Genomic DNA, 20,443 nt, shown 5'->3' with positions numbered 1-20,443 from the left:
CAGAGAAGACCCTGAGATCCCCTGGGAATGGAGTTATAGATGGTTGTAAGCTGCCATGTGTGTGCTGGGAGTTGAACCTGGCTCCTCTGGAAAAGAAGCCAGTGCTTTAATCACGAGCCATCTTTCTAGCCATTATTATTATTGCTACTGTTATTTTGATATAAACTCTCACTTTGTGCTCCAGGTTGTCCTGGAACTCACTGTGAAACCGAAGTGGCCTTGAATATAGGCTTGCACTGAAATCGAGGTGGCTTTGAACTCTTGGCCTTAGCCTCTTGGATTATAGGTTTGCACTGAAATCGAGGTGGCCTTGAATTCTCAGCCTCGGCCTCTTGGATTACAGGCTGGGACCATATGCGTAGCTTCCTATTTTTCAAAGCTCAGAGATGCTCAGAGTTCAGTTTGGCTAGTCTGAGTGTTGACAGGTTGTGGTGCTGAGTCTGAGCTGCAGCACAGGCTCTGGTAAGAGTCTGGTTGTGGCAGCTGCAGGTAGAACATGGCTTTTTTTCCTCCCTTTTGTCCCAATCCTTGGGGGAATCCTAGGAAAGTCACAGTCTTGAGCATGTTTTTTGCTGTCTTTGTTACAGAGAGCCAAGAACGTTAATCCGCTTCAAGACTACACTCATGAACACTCTCATGGACGTTCTGCGCCACAGGCCCGGATGGGTAGAAGTGAAAGAGTAAGATGTCCTCTCTTCCCTTCACTCAGCCTATCTTCCCTGGTCTCTCAGGCCCTGGGTTCCTTTTGTCTTCCTCTCGGTAGCTCCTTGGTAGTAGTAAATGTGGGAGTGAGGGGTTTCTGAGGTTCAAGACCCCTGATTGGCTGACATTTGTCTAGGGGTGTCCTGGCGAGTGTGCTGGCGGGTGATCCTATCTATAATGGTTGGAACGCTAGGCATTTCTTTTGGATGGTCTGTTTCTGGGTGGTGCTCCGATAATCCCAGTTTGTGGTTCTTTTTGCAACCAGGTATTGCTTCAGAGTAAATTACTGAGACTCACGCTGAGTCCTACTCTGGCAGGTGCTAATGGTTGGAAGTAAAGCACTTCCTTTGGGTGGTCTGTTCATAGTTAGCTTATCATGGCTGCCCTAAGTGTGCCTTGGTCATCTTATAATCATCCTGGGGACAGAATGGCCTTTCCTTCCCTGGAACCAGGGGCACTGTGGTATTGTAGGATGAGCCAGAGAGTTAGGGGACAAGCTGAGGATGGCCTTGAACTCCTAATCCTCCTGCCTCCACCTTCTGAGTGCTGGGGCTCCAGACCTGCACACCAGGCTTAGCTCAATTCCTGTCTTTTATGCTCATAACATTGTGTAATTCTCACTGTCCCATCCCAGAACATTTTCCTCTTCCCCCAAAGAAGCCCCACCTTCCAGGAGTTACCCCATGTTCCTTTCCCTGCAGCCCCAACCTCCACTTCAATCTGTTCTACTCAACACCTCATAAATGGAGCTGCACAATTACCCTTTATCATCATCTTCCTTTCCTTCCTTCCTCCCCATCCCTCCCGTCCTCCCTCCCTCCCTCCTGAGTCAGCTTCTTGTTGGTAGCCTTGGCTAGCCTGATATTCTCTATGTAGCCTAAGCTGACCTAAAACTCTCAGTGGTCCTCTTGAGTGTCGGGATTACAGGTACGAGACCCTTTGCGCCATTTGTCTGGTCTTCTTGTTCCAAAGGTGCAGCCAAGTCAAGCATGGATTTATTTCTATCAGTACCTTATCTCCATCCCCAGTGCTGGAGGTGGAACCCAGGGCCTTGTGCATTCTAGGCTACTCATCAGAATATTCACCCCTGCCACTATTTTGGCTGGATTATATTCCATTTCGTACCATATTGTCCTTATCTCTTCATCAGCAGAAGGGCATTTGGACTGTTTCCACACTAACATTATTATAAATAAAGTCTGTGAACGTTCATGTACAAGTTTTAAGTGGATATGTTTTCCTTTCCCCCGGGAGAAAGACCTACTACAGGTGGAGTTGTTGGGTCTTGTGGTAACTTCGCATTTAAATTCTTGGGGAAGCAGTAGAATCCTCTGAAGTGCCCCCTCCCCACCTCACATTTCCAGCAGCAACAAATATAACCCAGTTTTCCACATCCTTGCCAGCGCTCATCATTATCCACTCAAAACTTTGCCCTCCAGGTACGTGTTTCCTGGGATGCCATGCTGCCTTTTCGTATTTTGGTGATTAATGATAACACATTTTTCTGCGCATGTGGGTCATGAGCAGATCTTTACAGAAACATCTATTCATTCCCTTAGCCTGTTTAAAAAGACACTCAGAACAAAACTCGGAAGTGGAAAATTTTATTAAACTTTTAAAATTAGCTTCCCAAATAGTAAGTTTCCCAATGGTGTTGCCACACAGGTAGGTACGTCACTGTACTTTGCTTAAATCCCCGTTACTTCCTCCATCCTGCTGGCCCTCCCTGTATGCTTCCCTGACCCTTGGAGATGGGTAGCTCCTGACAGTGCCACCCCAGCCCCAGGCCAGCCGTATCCTAGCCCACGTGACTTCTTTGGGCTTTCCCTAGAGATGTGCCAGCCTTTTGCATCGGGTGACAGTGATTACCAGCTTGCCTCAGTACGTGTTATTTTCTTACTTAACATTCAATTAAGAGCAAGAATGTGGCTATTAAACCTTTAAAAAGTCATTTGGAGCTTGTTGGAAATTTGGGGCCCTCAGAGACATTCCCACACAGTGTCCCTTACAAGAGACAGAAGACTTCCACCCTTACCCCTGCATTCCTGAAGGTCGAGTTCCTATGCAGGATTGGGATCCAGGAGAGGTGCCCATCCACAGCTGAGAGGAATTAAGAAGCAATCTCCTTAGCTGCTAGAAACTGTGACACACCCAGCAGAACTTGTCGGCCACTGTTCCCCTTGTTCTACAGAAACCTCAGCACTCAGCTACTCGGACATTTGGCTGGCAGCTCCTGCATGCAGGTCAGGGTTCACCGTAGCCACACCAGAGTGGTTTGTCCTTGTAATTCTGGGACATCAGCCTGGAAACACCCATGTCAAGGTCACTGTGTGTCAGCAGTCAGCCATGGTCATCTTTGCTCACACATTGAGAACTCATTGTGCCATCTGCCAAAGAAGGCTCTTATGGCTTCTCCCTGTCCTTGTAGCCTGTAGGCGCTGGGATGAAAGAGACAGCGTAGGCCTTTGGAGATGCAATAGACCAGGGTGCTCTTCCTGACTTGGTCAAGGTCAGGACTGGCTCCGTTCCTCAATCTAGGTAGCCACCTCCTCACTGCGTTTTGTTTCGCTCAAGGTATTTTTCAAAACTCAGCCTACTTGGCTTTAGTAGGGAAAAAAAAAGCAGGGGTAGAGGGCATTTAGTTAGGTTTCCATAGTTTCCAAAATATCTTCAAAACAATCACCTTAACTGGAAATTATGCCAGAATGGGAAGGGATGATAGGAGTAGTGGTGCACACCTTTATTCCCAGCACTAGGGAGGTGGAAGCAAGAGGATCTTTGTGAGTTCAAAGCCAGTCAGCTCTACATAGAGAGACACCTCCTTTAAAAAAAGGTTTATTTGTTTCTGGAGGTCTTGGCCCATGATCAATCAGTTGAATTTTTCCTCTTAGGCCTATAGCAAGGCAGAACAGCATGGTGGGAATTCATGGTAGCCAGGAAGCAAAGCCTGAAGCCAGAAGTCAAGAGCTAGTCAGGAGCATGTCTCTCAGTAAACTAATATCCTTCTTCTGGACCCATCCCTAAAGGACTCCTCCACCTCCCTTTATTGCCACAGGCTTTTAACACTCCAGCCTTTGGGGACAATCAACATCCAAAGTAAGGTAGCAGGGCAGGGGCAGAGAGGGTGGATGATTCTTCTACCACCCTGTAACGCAGCCTGAAGAGGCAGCAGTGAGTGCCCGATGGATGGACCTTTGGGGTGCAGGGTGTCCCTGCATCTTTGGAAATGGTTGGGATGGAGCAGGTGTGACCAGTCTATCGAGAAGTTATATAAAGCACTCTGGGCACAGGGTGGCTGCGTCTGCTGGTGCCTCAGGAAAGCCAGTCCCTGTGGCCAGCACTCCCTCCCTCCACCCATTCATGTGCTGTGAGACCCCAGGCCTGACCTGTGTCTTCGCACTGCAGCGAAGGTGAGTGGGATTTCTACTGGTGTGATGTCAGCTGGCTGCGTGAGAACTTTGACCACACCTACATGGATGAGCACGTGCGGATCAGCCACTTCCGGAACCACTATGAGGTGAGCCTCAGCTTCCAGGCCTGAGACGTGAGAATGGTGCTAGACCAGCAGGCTGTCTGTCTGTTGGGGTCCTTTGATTGTCGCTGCTACTCTGAGGGGCTGAGAGTGGAGGCTGGGATCGAGAGGTGGGCAGGATACAGCAGATAAAGCCTTTTGTGGCCAAGCCTGAGGACCCGAATTCAGTGACTGACTCCCAGAGGTTGCTCTCTGACCTCTGATACTGGTGGGTTCTATCAGTTAAATGATCACGATACTGGAAAAGGGCTCAAAGCAAAAGTGAATCTTATTGACAAATGTCAGAGCTCTCTAGACAGAGAGGGGCCTGAGCTGGGTATCGACTCTAAGGGAGCCTGGGTTTTTTTTTCTAGGGTTCACATCTCGATAACTCTCCCTACTCTTCTATTGATCTTTTGTTTGTTTGTTTGTTTGTTTGTTTTTGAGACAGGATTTCTCTATGTAGCCCCAGCTGTCCTGGAACTCACTATGTAGACCTGGCTGGTCCCGAACTCACAGAGATCCATCTGCCTCTGAGACTAAAGGTGTGGGCCACTATGTCAGTCCTTCTATTGATCTTAAAGTGTTTGTGTGTCCCTTCTGTTGTAGGATTTGGGTCGTTGTTTCTGTCCATAAACACAGAAGTGGTTGTAGCAGAAACCCCAGCCTGGGTGCGCAAGTAGGGAAGCAACCATTAATTGTCTTGATGCATGGTTAGAGAAGCAATTGTTGGCTGGCTGGGGTCAGAGTGGTCCCCAACACTCTTTTTACTCTGGTACATGGCGGAAAGAAACTTAGTGCCGGTGAAGGAAAATGTCCTGTTTCTGGGGAAATGAAAACTGACTGCTGAGGGAAAAGCTCAGAAAGGGGGTCATCATGTCCTCTTTCTCTCGTTTTAGCTACCCCCCCCCCATAAATAAAGGTAATGAAATATTGTTTCTAAAAAGACGTGGGCAAGGCAGGGAGCAGGAGGCTCACATCTGCCCTGTCCCCTGCTGCTCAGCTTACCAGGAAGAACTACATGGTGAAGAACCTCAAGCGCTTCCGGAAGCAGCTGGAGCGCGAGGCGGGGAAGGTGGAGGCAGCCAAGTGCGACTTCTTCCCCAAAACCTTTGAGATGCCCTGTGAGTACCATCTGTTTGTGGAGGAGTTCCGCAAGAACCCCGGAATCACCTGGATCATGAAGCCCGTGAGTGCCTCCGCAGGGAGAGTGGGGGTGGGGGGGTCCTGGGGTCCCAGGACCGAATCCCTCCTGTTCCTTTGAGGTTCCATGAAAAAGAAGCTACTCTGTCCCGGAACTATTCCATCGTGGGTGTCCTGTCCAAGCTCCCAGACTGGGGAGCCTGGTGTGGGGCATACCCTCCATACCCACACCCCGAGGCTTCTGTTCTGGTTGAAAATCCTGGGACATGGCAGGAGAGCACCCTTTCCGGCCTCTCGGCCTCCTGGACCAGACACCTGGGGAGTCCTGTACCTGTTTCTGCTGCAGTATGTTTGGGAACCACTGCCTTTTACTCTTTTATTTTTAAGGAAATGTTTTAGATTTACTTTTATTTCATGTGTATGCAAGTTGTGCCTGCATGTGTGTCTGCACCACTTGTGTGCAATGCCCACAGAGGTCTGAAGACATTGGAGCCTTTGGAACTGGAGTTACAGACATTTGTGAACTGCCATGTGGGTGCTGGGAATTGAACCTGGGTCCTCTGTAAGAGCAGCAAGTGCTCTTAACTGTTGAGCCATCTTTCCAGGCCCTGCCTTCTAATTTTGCCACTCAGTGTCACCTAAGACCAGCAGCAAGAGCAAGTGCCTCTATGTGAATCAGACCAGCGCTCAGGCTCACCCATCTGCTCAGTGTTTCTGCCTTCGACCCGCTCCTGGGTAAGACGTGTGCACACTCAAGTTTGCTTATTTTGTCCTGACTGTCCTAGAACTTACAATGTAGACCAGGCTGGCCTCAGACTCACAGAGATGCCCCTGTTTCTGCCTCCTGAGCGCTGGGATTAAAGGTGTGTAGCACTACTCTGGGCCACTCAGGTTTGTGACACTAACCCGAGCTTCCTAGGTCCATTTCCTATCTTGGAAATGCTAGGAGAAATAGCCACTGTTGTACATCTAACTCCAAGCCTTTCCTCTAACCTGTGTGCTTTGTGCCTAACATACACAGCTTCCTAGGTCAGCACTGCCCCAGCATACAGACGAAGCAGTAGGTGGCCCAGTGGGCCATAGCTCAGGCTCACACAGCTCTCAGATGGCAGATACAGACTTAAAAATCCAGGCTCTCATGAGGCAAGGCAGGAGGAGTGTTACAAGTTGAAGGCCCACCTAAGCTGCACAGTGAGCTCCAGGACAGCTTGGGCCGTACAGTGAGACCCTATCTCCAAAAAGAGAAAGGAAATGAGCCCCGAGCCCAGCTGAGTAGCAGCAGCACCTGCTCTCAGTCCCCAGCCAGCACGCCTCCGCCATGGGGGACGCACGCACAGCCCTACCCACAGCTGTCACAGTATTGCCGCTAACAAAGACAGTGGGCTGGGAGAGGAAGCGACTTAATATGCAGTTGCTGGTTCCCAATTAGCAGAAGGTCCCGCCCAACGCGGCTGGGGCTGCCTGTCTCGTTCTGCTCAGCCTCTTCATCCTGCTGCCACCGCAGGGCCTCACCAGCCAGGACTCTGGGGCCACCTTCCTGGGGGACATTGTGGATTAGTGTGTTTTCCTCTGCCCAAGCCCACCCCCTCCAGGCACCTGGGTTAAATCAGCCAATCCCAAGCCTCTTCCTTTCCCCACAGAAGGCTATGCCCTGCTGCTCTCCCCTCACCCTCTTCTTAGGCATCCTCTTAGGCATAGAAAATAGAAGGGGTCTTTGGCAATGCCCCACCCCCACCACAACACTGCTCTGTAGACTCTTAGGGCTCTAGGGCCATCCACCCCCAGCTTTACTCTCTTAGGGATAATAAAAACAGGCCTTTGGACTGGGGCATGGTAGTGCAGGCTTGCAATCCCAGCACTTGGGAGGTAGAGGCAGGGGAATCAGGGATTCCAAGTCATCTTTGGCTACAAGAGTTTTAGCCTTGGCACTCATGTGAACCCCAGATGTGGTGGTTGTGCCACCAACACTGAGGGGTTAGAGACCGAGGATCCCTGGGGCTCACCGGCTAGTCAGCCTGGCCCCAGATCCCACTGAAAACTCCTGCCTCTAAAGCAAATCGGATAAACTGGGCTTAATGGCCCGCGCCTTTAATCCCAGCACTCAGGAAGCAGGGACAGTTGGATAAACTGGGCGTAATGGCATTTAAGGGCGTTTAATGGCCATTAAACTCGGGGGCCAGAGACAAGTTGGATGGCTGTGACTCTGAAGCTAGCATGGTCTACATAGTTCTAGGGCAGCTGAGCCCCACAGAGAGACCCTGACTCAAAATGAAGAACTAAGGTGAGCAGCTTCTGTGGAGTGACATCTGAGGCTGACCTCTGGCTTCTACACACATGCACATAACTGGTACCCAGACCACACAGCTGTGTGTGCTCCAACACATAAATGTGCACACACAAATGAAAAAAAATTAAAAAGATCAAGCAAACAACTATGTAGGTCTTTGGGTTTGGCCATGGAAAGTCCAGTCTAAGGGCTGAGGACACAGCTCAGTGGTGAAGTGCTTGCCCAGACTGCCTGAGGCCCTAGGTTCAACCCTCAGCCCTGAAACAAGGGAAACAAAAACAAACAGAATTTAGTATAGTATAAAAGAAATCACACACATCCAACTTTTCTCCACCTGCCCTTGCATCCCAGCTTTTGTGCTGGGATGGAGGGCCTGGGAAGGGCACAGACCCCAGGGCCACTGTGGCTGGGATGGAGGGCCTGGGAAGGGCACAGACCCCAGGGCCACTGTGGCTGGGATGGAGGGCCTGGGAAGGGCACAGACCCCAGGGCCACTGTGGCTGGGATGGAGGGCCTGGGAAGGGCACAGACCCCAGGGCCACTGTGGTTGGGATGGAGGGCCTGGGAAGGGCACAGACCCCAGGGCCACTGTGGCTGGGATGGAAGGCCTGAGCAGGGCACAGACCCCACGACAACTGTGGCTCTTCTAGCCACTCTCAGGGTGCAAGCCAGCAAGTGTGGGGGTCAGGACTGTGCCTGTCCATCAGTCTGTGTGTCCATAAAGTTGCTGTAAGCCCCAGGATGTGATATCTTGGACATCTCGAGCTGTTCCCCACGCTAAGGCATCTCCCAGGGGCTTGAGCAAGAGTGTGGGGCTCCTGAACTGTCTATCCATGCGTATGTGGGGACATGCGCCAACCAAGTCACAGAATAGTGCTTTATTTAAAGCCACTTTTAATTTGAGGCACAATTGACATATGGAATCTGACCAAGGTCATGAAGCTGGAGAGGAGTACATACCCATGACAGCTGGTTTTCAGCCAGGGGTGATGGCACACGTCTGTAATCTCAGCACTCAAGAGGCCGAGGCAGGAGAATTGTGGGGTGGAGCCAGCCTGGTCTATCAGGGAATCCAGGCCAGCCAGGGCTATGTAGCAAGACTGTCTCACAAACCCCAAACAAAACACAATCAAGAATGGGGGGTTTTCAAAGCACAAAGTTTGAAAACTCCAAAAGAAAGCAGCTATGCTGAAAAACAGTTATGGAAACCACATTCGTCTGGGCCCTCCAGGAAACAGATGTCGGAAAAGACTCAACACACCAGAGTTGTGCCTCTTGGAGAAAATGAGCAGGGCCAAGCAGGTGGAGCAGAAAGAGGGAGGGGGAAAGGGTGAGAGAGAAGTTCCTACTGCAACTGGGATGGTGAGAGAGAGAGAGAGCTGTTGCACCAGGGGTTATTCTCCTGCCGTGGTGCAGCCCACACACTGTTTAGCATCTTCTCCTCATTGCATATTAAAGGGCCTAACAGCAGGTCCCATCCCTACAGTTGTAAGACACACAGATATGCCTTTGCCATCCAGGAAACAGCTGTTACATGATATAAAGAGACTGTGATTTCTTCTGACGGTAAAGCCACAGGTGTGACCAATATGCCCAAGATGTGTCGCCAGCACGCATCACAGAAAGAAATGCAAAAATCTGCTTGGATATTAATAAAACTAGAGATGAGAAAAAAATGTTCTCATTGACGTTCCTAAACCCTGTATGGTCTTATTTAACGAGAATACTTAAGCTGAGGATGGCTTACTGGCTAGCTCAACAGTACCATCCATTCAGGCAAGCTGCTCCTCTGCACCTCCGCACGGTTCCTGCAGCCCTGCCTTGGCCTCATCACACCTCCAGCTGCCACCAGATGAAGGTCCTTGTCCTCGCTCACAAGTCCCTGCAGCAGACTCCCCGGCACCCTGAAGGCCGATGCCCACGCCAATCACATAGCATTAACCTGGAACCACCACGAGGACTCAGACCTCAGCCAAGGGCAGAGGCCCTAGGAAGAGTTAATCAAATGCAGTCTGTCGGGTGGGATGAAATGGGAGAACCTTTGTGGAAGATCACCCACTAACCATGATGCTTCACAATGGTACCAGTGAACGGTATATAATGATGTGGTCTCTGGGGGCAGGGCAGGACTGATTAGGGAATAAGGACTGAGAGTGGCCACACTGGTATAAAGTCAAAGTTATAAGGTCTGGCGATGTGGCTTTGCTGGTAGAGTGCTTGCCTAGCATGCACAAGGCCCTGGGTTCAATTCCAGTGCCAGACTATACCTCAAGCTGGCAGCAGAATTCAGCAGCGGCACCCACATGGTTCTGGTTGCAGCCATGAAAGTACAAGACTTGAGAGTGAGCCACGGAAGCGTTCATCAAGGTTCCAGAAAGTCATTTAGATCAGTCAGTGTGTGGCAGGTTTTGCAAAACACACACACCACATGTATGCACGCACGCACCTACATACTTGCCAACATACCTTTTAATGACTGCTTAACGAAACTATCCTGCAGCAGCAATGAGCTGTGAGGCGTGGAAAGGGCAGTGAGCATGCTGGCGACGTTCCTGTGCAAGACCAGGGAGGTGAACATTTCGGAAGGCAGGAACACGACAAACTATTGACTCTCCCCACCCCCTCGCCTCTGGGGGGGCCATGAATTACCTATGGCAGGGTGCAGTAAAGACAGAATGATTCCAGTATTAGCCTAAGCAAAACCTAATTAGGAAGGCAAATTGATTTCCAAAAAAAGCATTGGATGATATGTTCCAGGACTGGCCGAGATGGTTTTTTAATTGTCTGTCCTTCTGCATTATTCATGCAAATGTGTGTCTTTGTAGCAAAGCCCAGCTGACTTTCTTCCTTCAGCCCATGGGGATTGAATGGCCATTCCTCTGAGCAGAGACAGGCACCCACGGGAAGATGGACCCAGAGATGAGCTGGGAAAGGCTCTGGGAATCAGGGTGAGGGAGGGACCCTGACTGAACTCTGTCTTTCTCCACCCCCATCCCCCATCAGGTCGCCCGGTCTCAGGGGAAGGGCATCTTTCTCTTCCGGAGACTGAAGGACATCATGGACTGGAGGAAGGTAAGCCCCCCCCCCTTCTTCTTCCAATCCTCACCCTCCTTCCTTCCCCCAGAACTCACGGGGTTGCCTGCCAAGGTTGCTCACAAGAGCATCAGCTCTGGGTTCAAATCCTGACATCTCCCTACCCTAAGGCCTGCTGAGGACCCGATGGGCTGATGAGAAGGATCCCAATTAGCTGTGCTCTTAAAAATGCGACCAGGGTCTCTTGAACCCCAGGGGTGACAGCGGTGCTGGGGGTGGGGAGCAGGAGGGCTCAGCTCCCAGAGTCTGCACACGTTTAATCCATGCCTTTCTCATTCCATACACACCATTGTATCCCGTACACCTGTCAGGGCACTGTGGGGAAGAAGCTCACCATTGTGGAGGCGCAGCCTAACCGTGCCAACGTGAACCCCTCAGGCAGCCATGTGAGTAGAAGTGGTGAGGGGCGGGGGTTGGGAAGGAGAGCCCTGGATGCCCAGGTGGGTGCCATGGCTGGATTTGTAGAGTAGAATACCCTACTCAGTCTGAGGATTTCGTAGAGGTAAGAACTAGTGGCTGGCTGGTCTGCTTCTCTGATCTTCAGGCAAGCTGTATTTGTTAAAGCACAAACAAAATATCACCACGCCCCTTCCATGCTGACCTCCACACCCCCCACCCCCAGCTTTCTGAGGCATTGGCTATTCTGGTGACTCAGAGAAGTGGATCCTTTGTTGCTGCCTTATTTCACGCAGACACTGGCTTCGGGTTTTGCCCATGTCACAGCATGCAGTTTGATTTGCTTTTTATCACTATGAATGTAAATGTCAGTACCCATATGTGGGCAGCCCAGGTCTAAAGAGGAACTCGGGCTCTGTGCACAGACTGCATGTGGCTCCACATCCCTACTGGCCCTCTGGCCAGCTGTGTGACTCCAGACATGTCACCTCACCTCTCTGTGCTTCTGGTGTGCATCTGTAGAACGGGAATTACATTAGTTCTTACCCGAGAGGATTGACGTGAGGACCCAACCAGATCCCCCAGGTAGTGCCCAGCATGGCACCCAGTGCACAGGGCACTCTCAGTGTGTGGTACTGATTAGCACTGTCACAACCAGGACACGAAGAGTTCTGATGACCAGAAAGAGGAGATACCAGTGGAAAACTATGTGGCTCAGCGTTACGTGGAAAACCCTTACCTGATAGGAGGTAAGGTGGGTGGGTTATGTCTGTCCCCTGCCCTCTGAGCATCCAGTCGACACCTAAGTCAGCAAAGACCTGGCCTGTCACCAGGCCTGGAAGGGGACCTAGACAGAGACCTGTCTGTACGCTCCTATGGCCTGTGCAATTCCCCCAGCCTGGCATGCTTTTCCCACTCCCACGGGTGTCAGGGAAATTCTCTGTGGAAAGCCAGCTCACTCACTCCTGCTTGCTGCCAGCCACTGTCCTGGGCTGTGCTCTGAGAGCTTGCGCTCTGTGAGTAGGCAGCAGCAAGCCTGAAGGTCAGCCACACAGGACTATGGAGAACAGGGCAATCAGGAAACCAGGTCACCTCAGGGACGGCCTATGAGCAGGCATCGAGGAAGAAACAGTTCCCTTCCTAAAGCCCAGAGAGCTGCCCTGGGCTTTTCCCATATGAATTACCTAAGGGGTCTCACTGGAGCCACACTAATGCCACTTGGCACCCCCCAATCTCTTCCCTGTCCCCTGGCAATGACCCCTGGTGGAGGGCAGCCTCTGGGTCTCTCCTCTTTTTTCCTCCCCCAGCGACTCCAGCTCTCTGTCCCCAGCCAAGCCCTTGCCCTTGAACCCCAAATCACTTGGGACTCTCCCAGCAACTCCGTACCAAAGTGCCTCAGGTTCAGAACTGCTCCCCAGTCTGGCTCACTCTGCAGTTTCTCCACCTGGGCCACGGCTTCTCCTCCCCCTGTTGCTAAGCCAGAGTCTGGTCCTTTCTTGCCACTGTTTTCTTCTTTGTTTTTAACTTGTATTTACTATTTTAACAATGTGTAGGTGCTTGTGTCTGTGTGGGGGTATGTGCAGGTGTAGGCAGTACAGGTGCCTGCAGAGGCAAGGGGTATCTGATCTCTTGAAGCTGGAGATAAAGGAGGTGTGTGTGCCGAGTGCTGAACTCAGGTCCACACTCTTAGCCCCGGAGCCGTCTCTCCAGCCCCCTTTCTGCTGTTCTTCATCAAGTCCCACAGTTCTAAAGCTGCCCATCTAGCCACCCCTCTCTGCTGTCCCAGTCCTAGCTGATTGTCTCCCTCCTGGGTGGCTGAACTGGCCTCATGGTGCCCCACTGCCCTGGTCCCTTAGACTCCATGCCAGCACAGTAGCCATCCCTCAGGACTGAGGTCCTGCTGGAGTGTCACATATGGTGGTAGACACTTCCTTTTGTTTCCTCTGCACCCGTAGGGAAGGAGAGGGTGGAGGTGCAGGTGGGACTGGAGGGAATGATTGACGGCTGCCATGGAGAGGCAGGGTCTTTGAATAGAAGAAAGACGGATGAGAAACTCGGTGGCAAGAAACACTCTAGCCAGCGGCTCCCTGTGTTTTATAGAAAAAAAACCCACAGACTGCATGGCGATGTGGCCCTGTCTGCATCACTGTCCTCATCTGCACATGGCCTGGCCCCTGCCTCCTGTCTCCTCTGCCACCTGCCTCACTTTCTTTCCTCTCCCATGGGCCTTTGCCCATCTGTATCTAGGTCCTCCCCAGCCTGAGTTGGGCCGACACCTGTCCGTGTGTCTGTCAGTAAGTCTCTACCTCTCATAGGGGCTTCCTGGGCCACTAAGCCTCCAGCCTTGCTCCAACACTGTCCTACCCAACCTCACCCTGTGCCCTGTGTAGCTGTGCTTAGAGCCTAAAACAGGTAGATCCCCGTCTGTCTGTCCATCCCCTGATATGATCTGCAGCCTAGCCCAGCCTGACAGCTGGTCAGTATCTGCTACACAAACCAGTTCTTCCCACAGGCCGCAAGTTCGACCTGCGAGTCTATGTTCTGGTGATGTCGGTGAGTCACCCAGGCCAGGCCTCCTGTGAGCCCAGGGACATGGAGGGAGGCCCCTGTGGCGGATGTCCCTAGTGTTACGTCCTAATGGTCTGTGTCTAGAGCTGTAGTTTCCACCTCTCTCACTCAGCTCAGCAGGTAACCATAGCAATCATGTGCTGAGCATCACCTGAGCACCAGGCCCCAGCACTCAGCAGGTGCCGCTCACTCTGCTGTAACAACTCAGTGAGGCCCTTGGTTGTCAGCCTCAGTTTACAGAGAGAATGGATGCATAAAGGTTAACCAAGAGTGCTTGGGAGGCAGAAGTAGGAGGATCTCAAGTTCAAGGTCAGCTTGGTCTCCATAGTGAGTTCCAGGCCAGTTGTATAGCAGGATCCCATCTCAGTAAAGTAAAAGCCAAAACAGACACAGAGAGGTTGAATGACTTGCCTAAGGTCACACTGCAGGTAAACAGCTAAACTGGGATTCAAACCCAGACACTTGAACTCCAGAGCCTGCTGTGTTCCCTTCACCCATTTATAATTCATTCAGCACCTGCTTAAACCTTCATAATGTACACGCTGCTGGGAAAAAGAATTCAGTGTCTCATGCTTAGCCTATCCTTCAGGACCTTGAGGTCCTGGTGGGGTGTCGTGCATGGTGGTAGACCCATCATTTTGCTTCCTTCGCACCCCCAGGGAAGGAAGGGGGGAGTCACAGGGTGGGCGTAGAGGGAATGATTGAAGGCTGCTATGGAGAGAAGGAAGACAGGTGAGAAACTCGGTGGCATGGAAACAGTCTGAGCATCATTTCCCTTTTCTCTCTCCCTCATCCCCACCAGTACATCCCTCTGCGGGCTTGGCTGTACCGTGATGGCTTTGCCCGATTCTCCAACACCCGCTTCACACTGAATAGCATCGATGACCATTGTATCCTTCCAGAGACATCCCTTCCTGTCCCCTCCTCCAGTGCCCCCAGCCACGGCCCCGGGGAACTTTTCCACCCCAAGGATACTTGCCAGGTTCCCTGGGATCTGAGCACGAGAGAAGCCCTATTCAAGACCTGCTCAGTTCTTTCTCTCTGGGGTTCCCAGACTCTCTGGAAAGCGATCTGCTCAGAGCAGGGCCCCTCAATGTCTCTGCTGGATGGTGATCTCCATGGTGTCCAGCACTCAGGTTTACCTGTACTCACGGGAGCGGACAGGTTGAGCTTCGCAGAACCTCTGCATCCTTCTTCTGGCATTTCCACAGTGCTCACGTCAATCATTCATTCAAAGTACAGTTCCTTCTTCACCATCTGATTGGTAGACATCACTGTCCTGGCAAAGCTAGGGCAGAAGGAGGATGTGTGTGTGTGTGTGTGTGTGTGTGTGTGTGTGTGTGGCTGGTGGGCATGTAAAATGCTATAACCGTCAAGAATGAGCTGATAAATGGCTGCCAAAAATCCGATGCACATACCCTGTGAGCCAGTGAGCCCCTTTAGTGTGTGTACCACAGATACACCCACACATGGGAACGGATGGGCTTAAAGGCTGCGCACGGCATAGCCTTGATGGAGAGCAAAACCCAGGAGACAACAAGACAGACAGTGGTGCACTTACACAGTGGACTACTGCACAACTGTTAAGTGGGACGCCGGAACGGGTGTTAGGTACCAATAGGAAACAGTCTCCAAGAAAAAACTAGAACAGCAAAATGTTTACTCCCATTCAGGTTGAACCATGTCTGTGGATTGCTTGTTTTGTGCACAGGCATCTAGGATTGACCGACAAGAAACTGGAAACAGTCCTGGCGGTATGGCTCAGTGGTAAGAGCCCTTGCCTTATATGCAAGGCCATAGATTTAGTGTTATAGATTTAGTGAGAGAGAGAGAGAGAGAGAGAGAGAGAGAGAGAGAGAGAGAGAGAGAGAGAGAGTAAAAAGAAAGAAATGGAGGGAAGAAAGAAAAACTAAACACAGAGACTGCCTTGGCGAGGAAAAATGAGGGGTTTTTAGATTATCTGCACGCATGCACACGTGCACACACACATACACACACACAGACAGCACATGCCTGTAATCTCAGTATGTGGGCGGTTGAGACAGGAGGATTTTGAGTCTGAGGTTACTCTAAGTCATAAAGCGAGACTCTGTATTTAAAAACAAACTATCAGGACCTAACTATAGCTCAGCGCAGTGCTTTTCTAGCATACATAAAAGCCCTGACTTCTGTCCCACAGCCAACGAACAGGCTGTAAAGGCTGTGATGACCCAGGCCTGTAATCCCAGCACTGAAGCAGGAAGCTCAGATGTTCAAGGTCATCTTAAGTATAGAGTGAGTTGGGGCCAACCTAGGCTACAGCATCAATAACAAAACAAATAGGCAGGTTTTGTTTTGTTTTCGAATTTTTAGGCCCTAGCTTCAACAGAGAATGGAGGGACAATCCAGAGCTCCTTGCGGGGAATGGGGCTAACACAAGGCAGTCTACTGAGGGGAGGATTCCAGTCCAGGCTTTGAGCCAGCCTCCTCTCTCTGCCCTGAGTTCAGCTTTCAGTTTAAGTGTGTGCCTTAAGTAATACCTTTGAATGGCCTGTCCATCGCTTGGGCCTTCCTGTGCATGCTCACACATGCTTTATGACTTCTTTTCCTTGTTTTGCTGGTCCACTCCCAGTGTATTCATTCCACTCTGCAATTCCAACAAGCCTTGGCCACATGCATGCCATCAACTTTGTTTGTATTGCTGTTTATTTTTATTAAAATTAAGTGACACATGCAAACCACACGGAGCACTGTCTGTCTGAGTGACCCTTCAGTAAATGCCACTTCAGAGTGCTGGTGCAGCGCCGTGCCCCTGAGGACATACTGAAGAAGCAGAGCCTTCCCAGGGGCCTGGCTCCACTGGCTAAATATTCGCACCGAGAGCACAGCACTTTCTACCCTTCTTGCCGGTGCAATGGTGGCACACACCTTTAATCCCAACATTCGGGGGCAGAGGCAGGTGGATCTTTGTGAGTTCGAGGCCAGCCTGGTCTATAAGAGCTAGTTTCAGGACAGGCTCCAAAGCTACAGAGAAACCCTGTCTCAAAAAACCAAAACCAAAACAAAACAAAATTATTTTGAAATTAAAATATACAGAAAACTTCAAAAAAGACTATGAAGGAGCATCTGGTGTCTTAGGTTTCTGTGATGAAGCACCATGACCAAAAGCAAACTGAGGAGAAAGGGGCCTGTTGGGCTTATACTTCCTTCAACATTGTAATCCCTCATAGAATGAAGTCAGGGCGGAACCTGGAGGCAGGAGCCAATGCAGCGGTCATGGAGGGGTGCTGCTTACTGGCTTGCTCAGCCTAGGACCGTCAGCCCGGGAATGACACCACCCACCTGGGCTGAGTCCTCCCTATCAATCACTAATAACATTCCCTAGAACTAGATCTTACGGAGGCATTTCCAATCAGTCACTAATAAGACCATTTCCTAGAACTGGATCTGAATGAGGCATTTCCTCAATCCAGGCTCCCTCCTTTCAAGTAATTCTAGCTTGTGTCAAGTTGACATTAAATCAGCCAGCACAGCTGGTGAGCAGGCTCCGAGAGTTTACCCAGATTGCTGAAGAATTCACGCCCCTGAGATGTGCCCAGGACTTGCACCCAGGCCCGTCTCACTCCAAAGTCCATGCATATAAACTTTGCACTTTTTTTAAAAAAAAGCTTTTCTTGTTAGCTTCCGAGCCAGGGCCAGGGTCTCAGTGCAGTCTCTGGATAGCAGAGAATATAGCCACCTCTCTGTGCATGCTAGCCCTTGACCATCAACCTCTGCCAGATGTTCATCTCACCAATGTCGCCGTGCAGAAGACATCTCCTGACTACCACCCCAAAAAGGTGAGGAAGCTAGCCATCTGCCCTCCTTCTGGGCCAAGTGGCTGGGACAAGCAGAGTGACATGGAGCCCAAGACGGGCCACAGTTTACCAGAGAGGGCAGGATTACCCTTCCCATCTGCGAATGGGTTTATCTGGCATGAACCTCAATATTTGAATGTCAAACTAATGTACCCCTAAACAAGATGTATTCTATCCTCACATCTTAGGTATCTCTTATTGATCAACCAACCCATCAATTGGTAGATCATGCAGAAGATATTCTGATTATCAGTCACCTATCTATTCCCCTGTCTGTCTATCTCTCTGTCTATCTATCATCTACCTATTTATCACCAATCCATATGATAGGCTGAAAGTCAGTACAACTATAAAATCAGGTTTTCCCTCCCCTAGTTCTTCTTACATCATATAATCCTAGGGGCAGAAGCTTTCTGGTTGCCTTTCAGCCCTAAGAGGCTACCATTGCAGTCACCAAGAGAAGCCCCCTATGTGGCCACGGGCCAGAGACACATCCCATCCTCTTAGCTATGTAGGCCTTCACTCCATCGTGAGGGGCACACCCAAACTCCCCAATCCCGGGGCTCAGATGCAGCCCTCCTGCCAGGCTGCAGGGGCCCTGCACAAGGTCTCATTTGAGGATGATCAAATGGGCTCCTCTCCCACCCTGGGGCTCAGGGCTGCAAATGGATGATCCAGCGCTTCCGACAGTACCTGGCCTCCAAACACGGTCCCGAGGCCGTAGAGAGGCTCTTCAGGGACATGGACAACATCTTCATCAGGAGCCTGCAGAGCGTGCAGAAGGTGATCATCAGCGACAAGCACTGCTTCGAGCTGTATGGCTATGACATCCTCATCGACCAGGACCTCAAGCCGTAAGTGAGTGCCCAGAGAGCCAGGGGCCAGGGCGGCCGTGATGGGCTGCACGTCCCAGTGCACACACCATGGTTTGAAGCCCAGCTCTGTTGCTTCTTAGATGTGCAAACTTGGACATGCTTCCTTTTACTGTGCCTCAGTTTTCCAGTCTGTAAATTGGGGCTGATGAGAGTATCTGTCCATATGGGACTGTTAAAGGGATAAATGAGATCGAATCGGTGCTGGTTTTAAAGGGACCTCTACCAGGTATTTGCAGATTTGATGGTACCTGACCTTCCAGCAGGAGTCTATTTCTATTCACAGATAGAGAGGCCAGTATAAACCAGGAAAAAGAGAAAACAATTCTACCTAAGTCTGGCTTGGGAAACCAGTGAGTTTAAGTGAGGTGACTTGACTCTTAGGAGCAAGGCTAAGCAGTTTCTAGAGAATAGGAGCTCGCAGACAGGGACACCACTGAGGGAGAGAGCCCCCACCTTAGGAGGCCATGGGAGCCCTTGTCACCCTTCACAAGGACTGTGAGTGGGCCCAGTCTTGTGAGGGTCTCCTGTAGGAAATCACAGTCTCTCTGACTCAGAGACAGCAGCAGCCGCACCCTGCCAGGGGCCAGCATTTCACAGACACACTCCTCCCATGGCTCTGGCCTTACATTCTTTCTGCCTTCTCCTCCACCTGAGCCTCAGGGGGAGTGAAAGAGAGATCTGATCACTTTCTCTCTCTTAGGGCTGAGCACTCGGCTACAGAGCCACTGTAATCATTGCTATTTCTTTGTACCCATGAGTCTCTGCAGTAACTGCAGCCATCTGCAGAAAGAGGCTCCCCAGGCCAGGGCCAAAGCAGGAACAATCAGGCTGTGGAAGCATCTAGATTTAGAAGGCATTTCATGGGCATAATGTCCATTTAGCAGAACAACCCCAGTAGCTTCCCCACTAGGGCCTATACCCTCCCCGCTACAGGGTTTTGTCTTTACTGATGGTATCACACATGAGCTCCCTCCTGCAGAACAGGCCTTAAATCCAGCTGGAAAACAGTTGTGGCCCAAGTGGGCCACTGCTGCACCAGCGGGCACATCTGGCATGCTGGCGGTACTAGCAGTTTGTACTTACAGCTAAGCAAAACCGTTAACTCCCCTCTGCCAGCCTGCACGGTGCCTTCAGCCCCACAAGTGCTAGCCAGCAAGGAGGGAGCATCCAGTCCCAGCCTGACATCCTGCAACAAGAGTGCACTGTTATCAGCAATAGGGTCTTACCATCTAGTCTTGCATTCCAACAATAGCAGTGTAATAGCCTGGCCAACCACTCAGGGAGGTAACCCACGGTAGCCCTAAAATTTGTATTCAGTGACCTTACAGCTTCTAGGAGTATCTTTTCTGCCCACATGGGGTAGCTTTAACCAACTCTTTAACCATTGTTTTAGCATTTCCAGACATGGGTTGTTGTGGGATTCTCCATCATCTTGTTGAGTGTCCTCTCCACGCCACCATAGAACTTATAGCTGTTCCAAACCTTTGCATCTTGGGTGGATCTATTTCCCATCCTCACCTGGGTGTGTTTGCCCATCTTTTGGATGCTTTTCTAAGCTGTAGGACACTCAGAGACTCGTTTGTATTATGCCATGAAACCTTCAGGCGGGATCTCTGATACCTTCCCCACAGTTATCCCCTGCCCTCCCCAGGTGGCTCCTAGAAGTCAACGCATCTCCTTCGCTGACAGCCAGCAGCCAGGAGGACTATGAACTCAAGACCTGCCTGCTGGAAGACACCCTGCATGTAGTGGACATGGAGGCCAGGTGGGGTCTTGTCATTTGTACCCTATCTATGGCTGATGGTCCTCTGTCGAGGGAGAGGGGACTCAGATCTTTGAGATACTTACTTCATAGATGGAGAAACTGAGATGTCCATAGGCCCAAGAACTCCATATAGCTGGATTCACTCAATTTCCCACTGTGGGGCCCGGCGACGGGCACTTTATCTTGCGGAGCCGTAGGTTCCTCATGTGTGGAGAGCATCGTAACTCTCCTTGGGGCTGTCAGATTAACTCACCATGACAATTCATC

General features: G+C 50.9%; 1 protein-coding gene across 3 annotated transcripts in view; it reads left to right on the top strand.

The window, feature by feature from the left end:
- Ttll9 (tubulin tyrosine ligase like 9) overlaps positions 1–20,443 on the top strand; it is a 37,055-nt gene that overhangs the window by 11,654 nt on the left and 4,958 nt on the right. Inside the window, exons 3-13 of one of the 3 annotated variants that reach the window (XM_050151343.1) lie at positions 588–680; positions 4,108–4,219; positions 5,217–5,402; positions 10,647–10,715; positions 11,048–11,122; positions 11,791–11,881; positions 13,645–13,685; positions 14,503–14,590; positions 17,460–17,518; positions 18,194–18,390; positions 20,063–20,176. In XM_050151343.1, the coding sequence (XP_050007300.1) occupies positions 588–680; positions 4,108–4,219; positions 5,217–5,402; positions 10,647–10,715; positions 11,048–11,122; positions 11,791–11,881; positions 13,645–13,685; positions 14,503–14,590; positions 17,460–17,518; positions 18,194–18,390; positions 20,063–20,176 (1,125 nt within the window). Of the gene's footprint in view, positions 1–587; positions 681–4,107; positions 4,220–4,664; positions 4,759–5,216; positions 5,403–10,646; positions 10,716–11,047; positions 11,123–11,790; positions 11,882–13,644; positions 13,686–14,502; positions 14,591–17,459; positions 17,519–18,193; positions 18,391–20,062; positions 20,177–20,443 lie in introns of those variants that run through there. The other 2 variants (XM_050151344.1, XM_050151345.1) reach the window with 2 other exon arrangements.

Source organism: Alexandromys fortis, unplaced genomic scaffold (assembly GCF_014885135.2).
Source record: "Alexandromys fortis isolate MF-2015 unplaced genomic scaffold, M_Fortis_MF-2015_v1.1 scaffold_27, whole genome shotgun sequence".
Lineage (NCBI taxonomy): Eukaryota > Metazoa > Chordata > Mammalia > Rodentia > Cricetidae > Alexandromys > Alexandromys fortis.
Note: the sequence above shows the minus strand (reverse complement) of the source record. Positions and strands in the feature narration are given on the sequence as shown.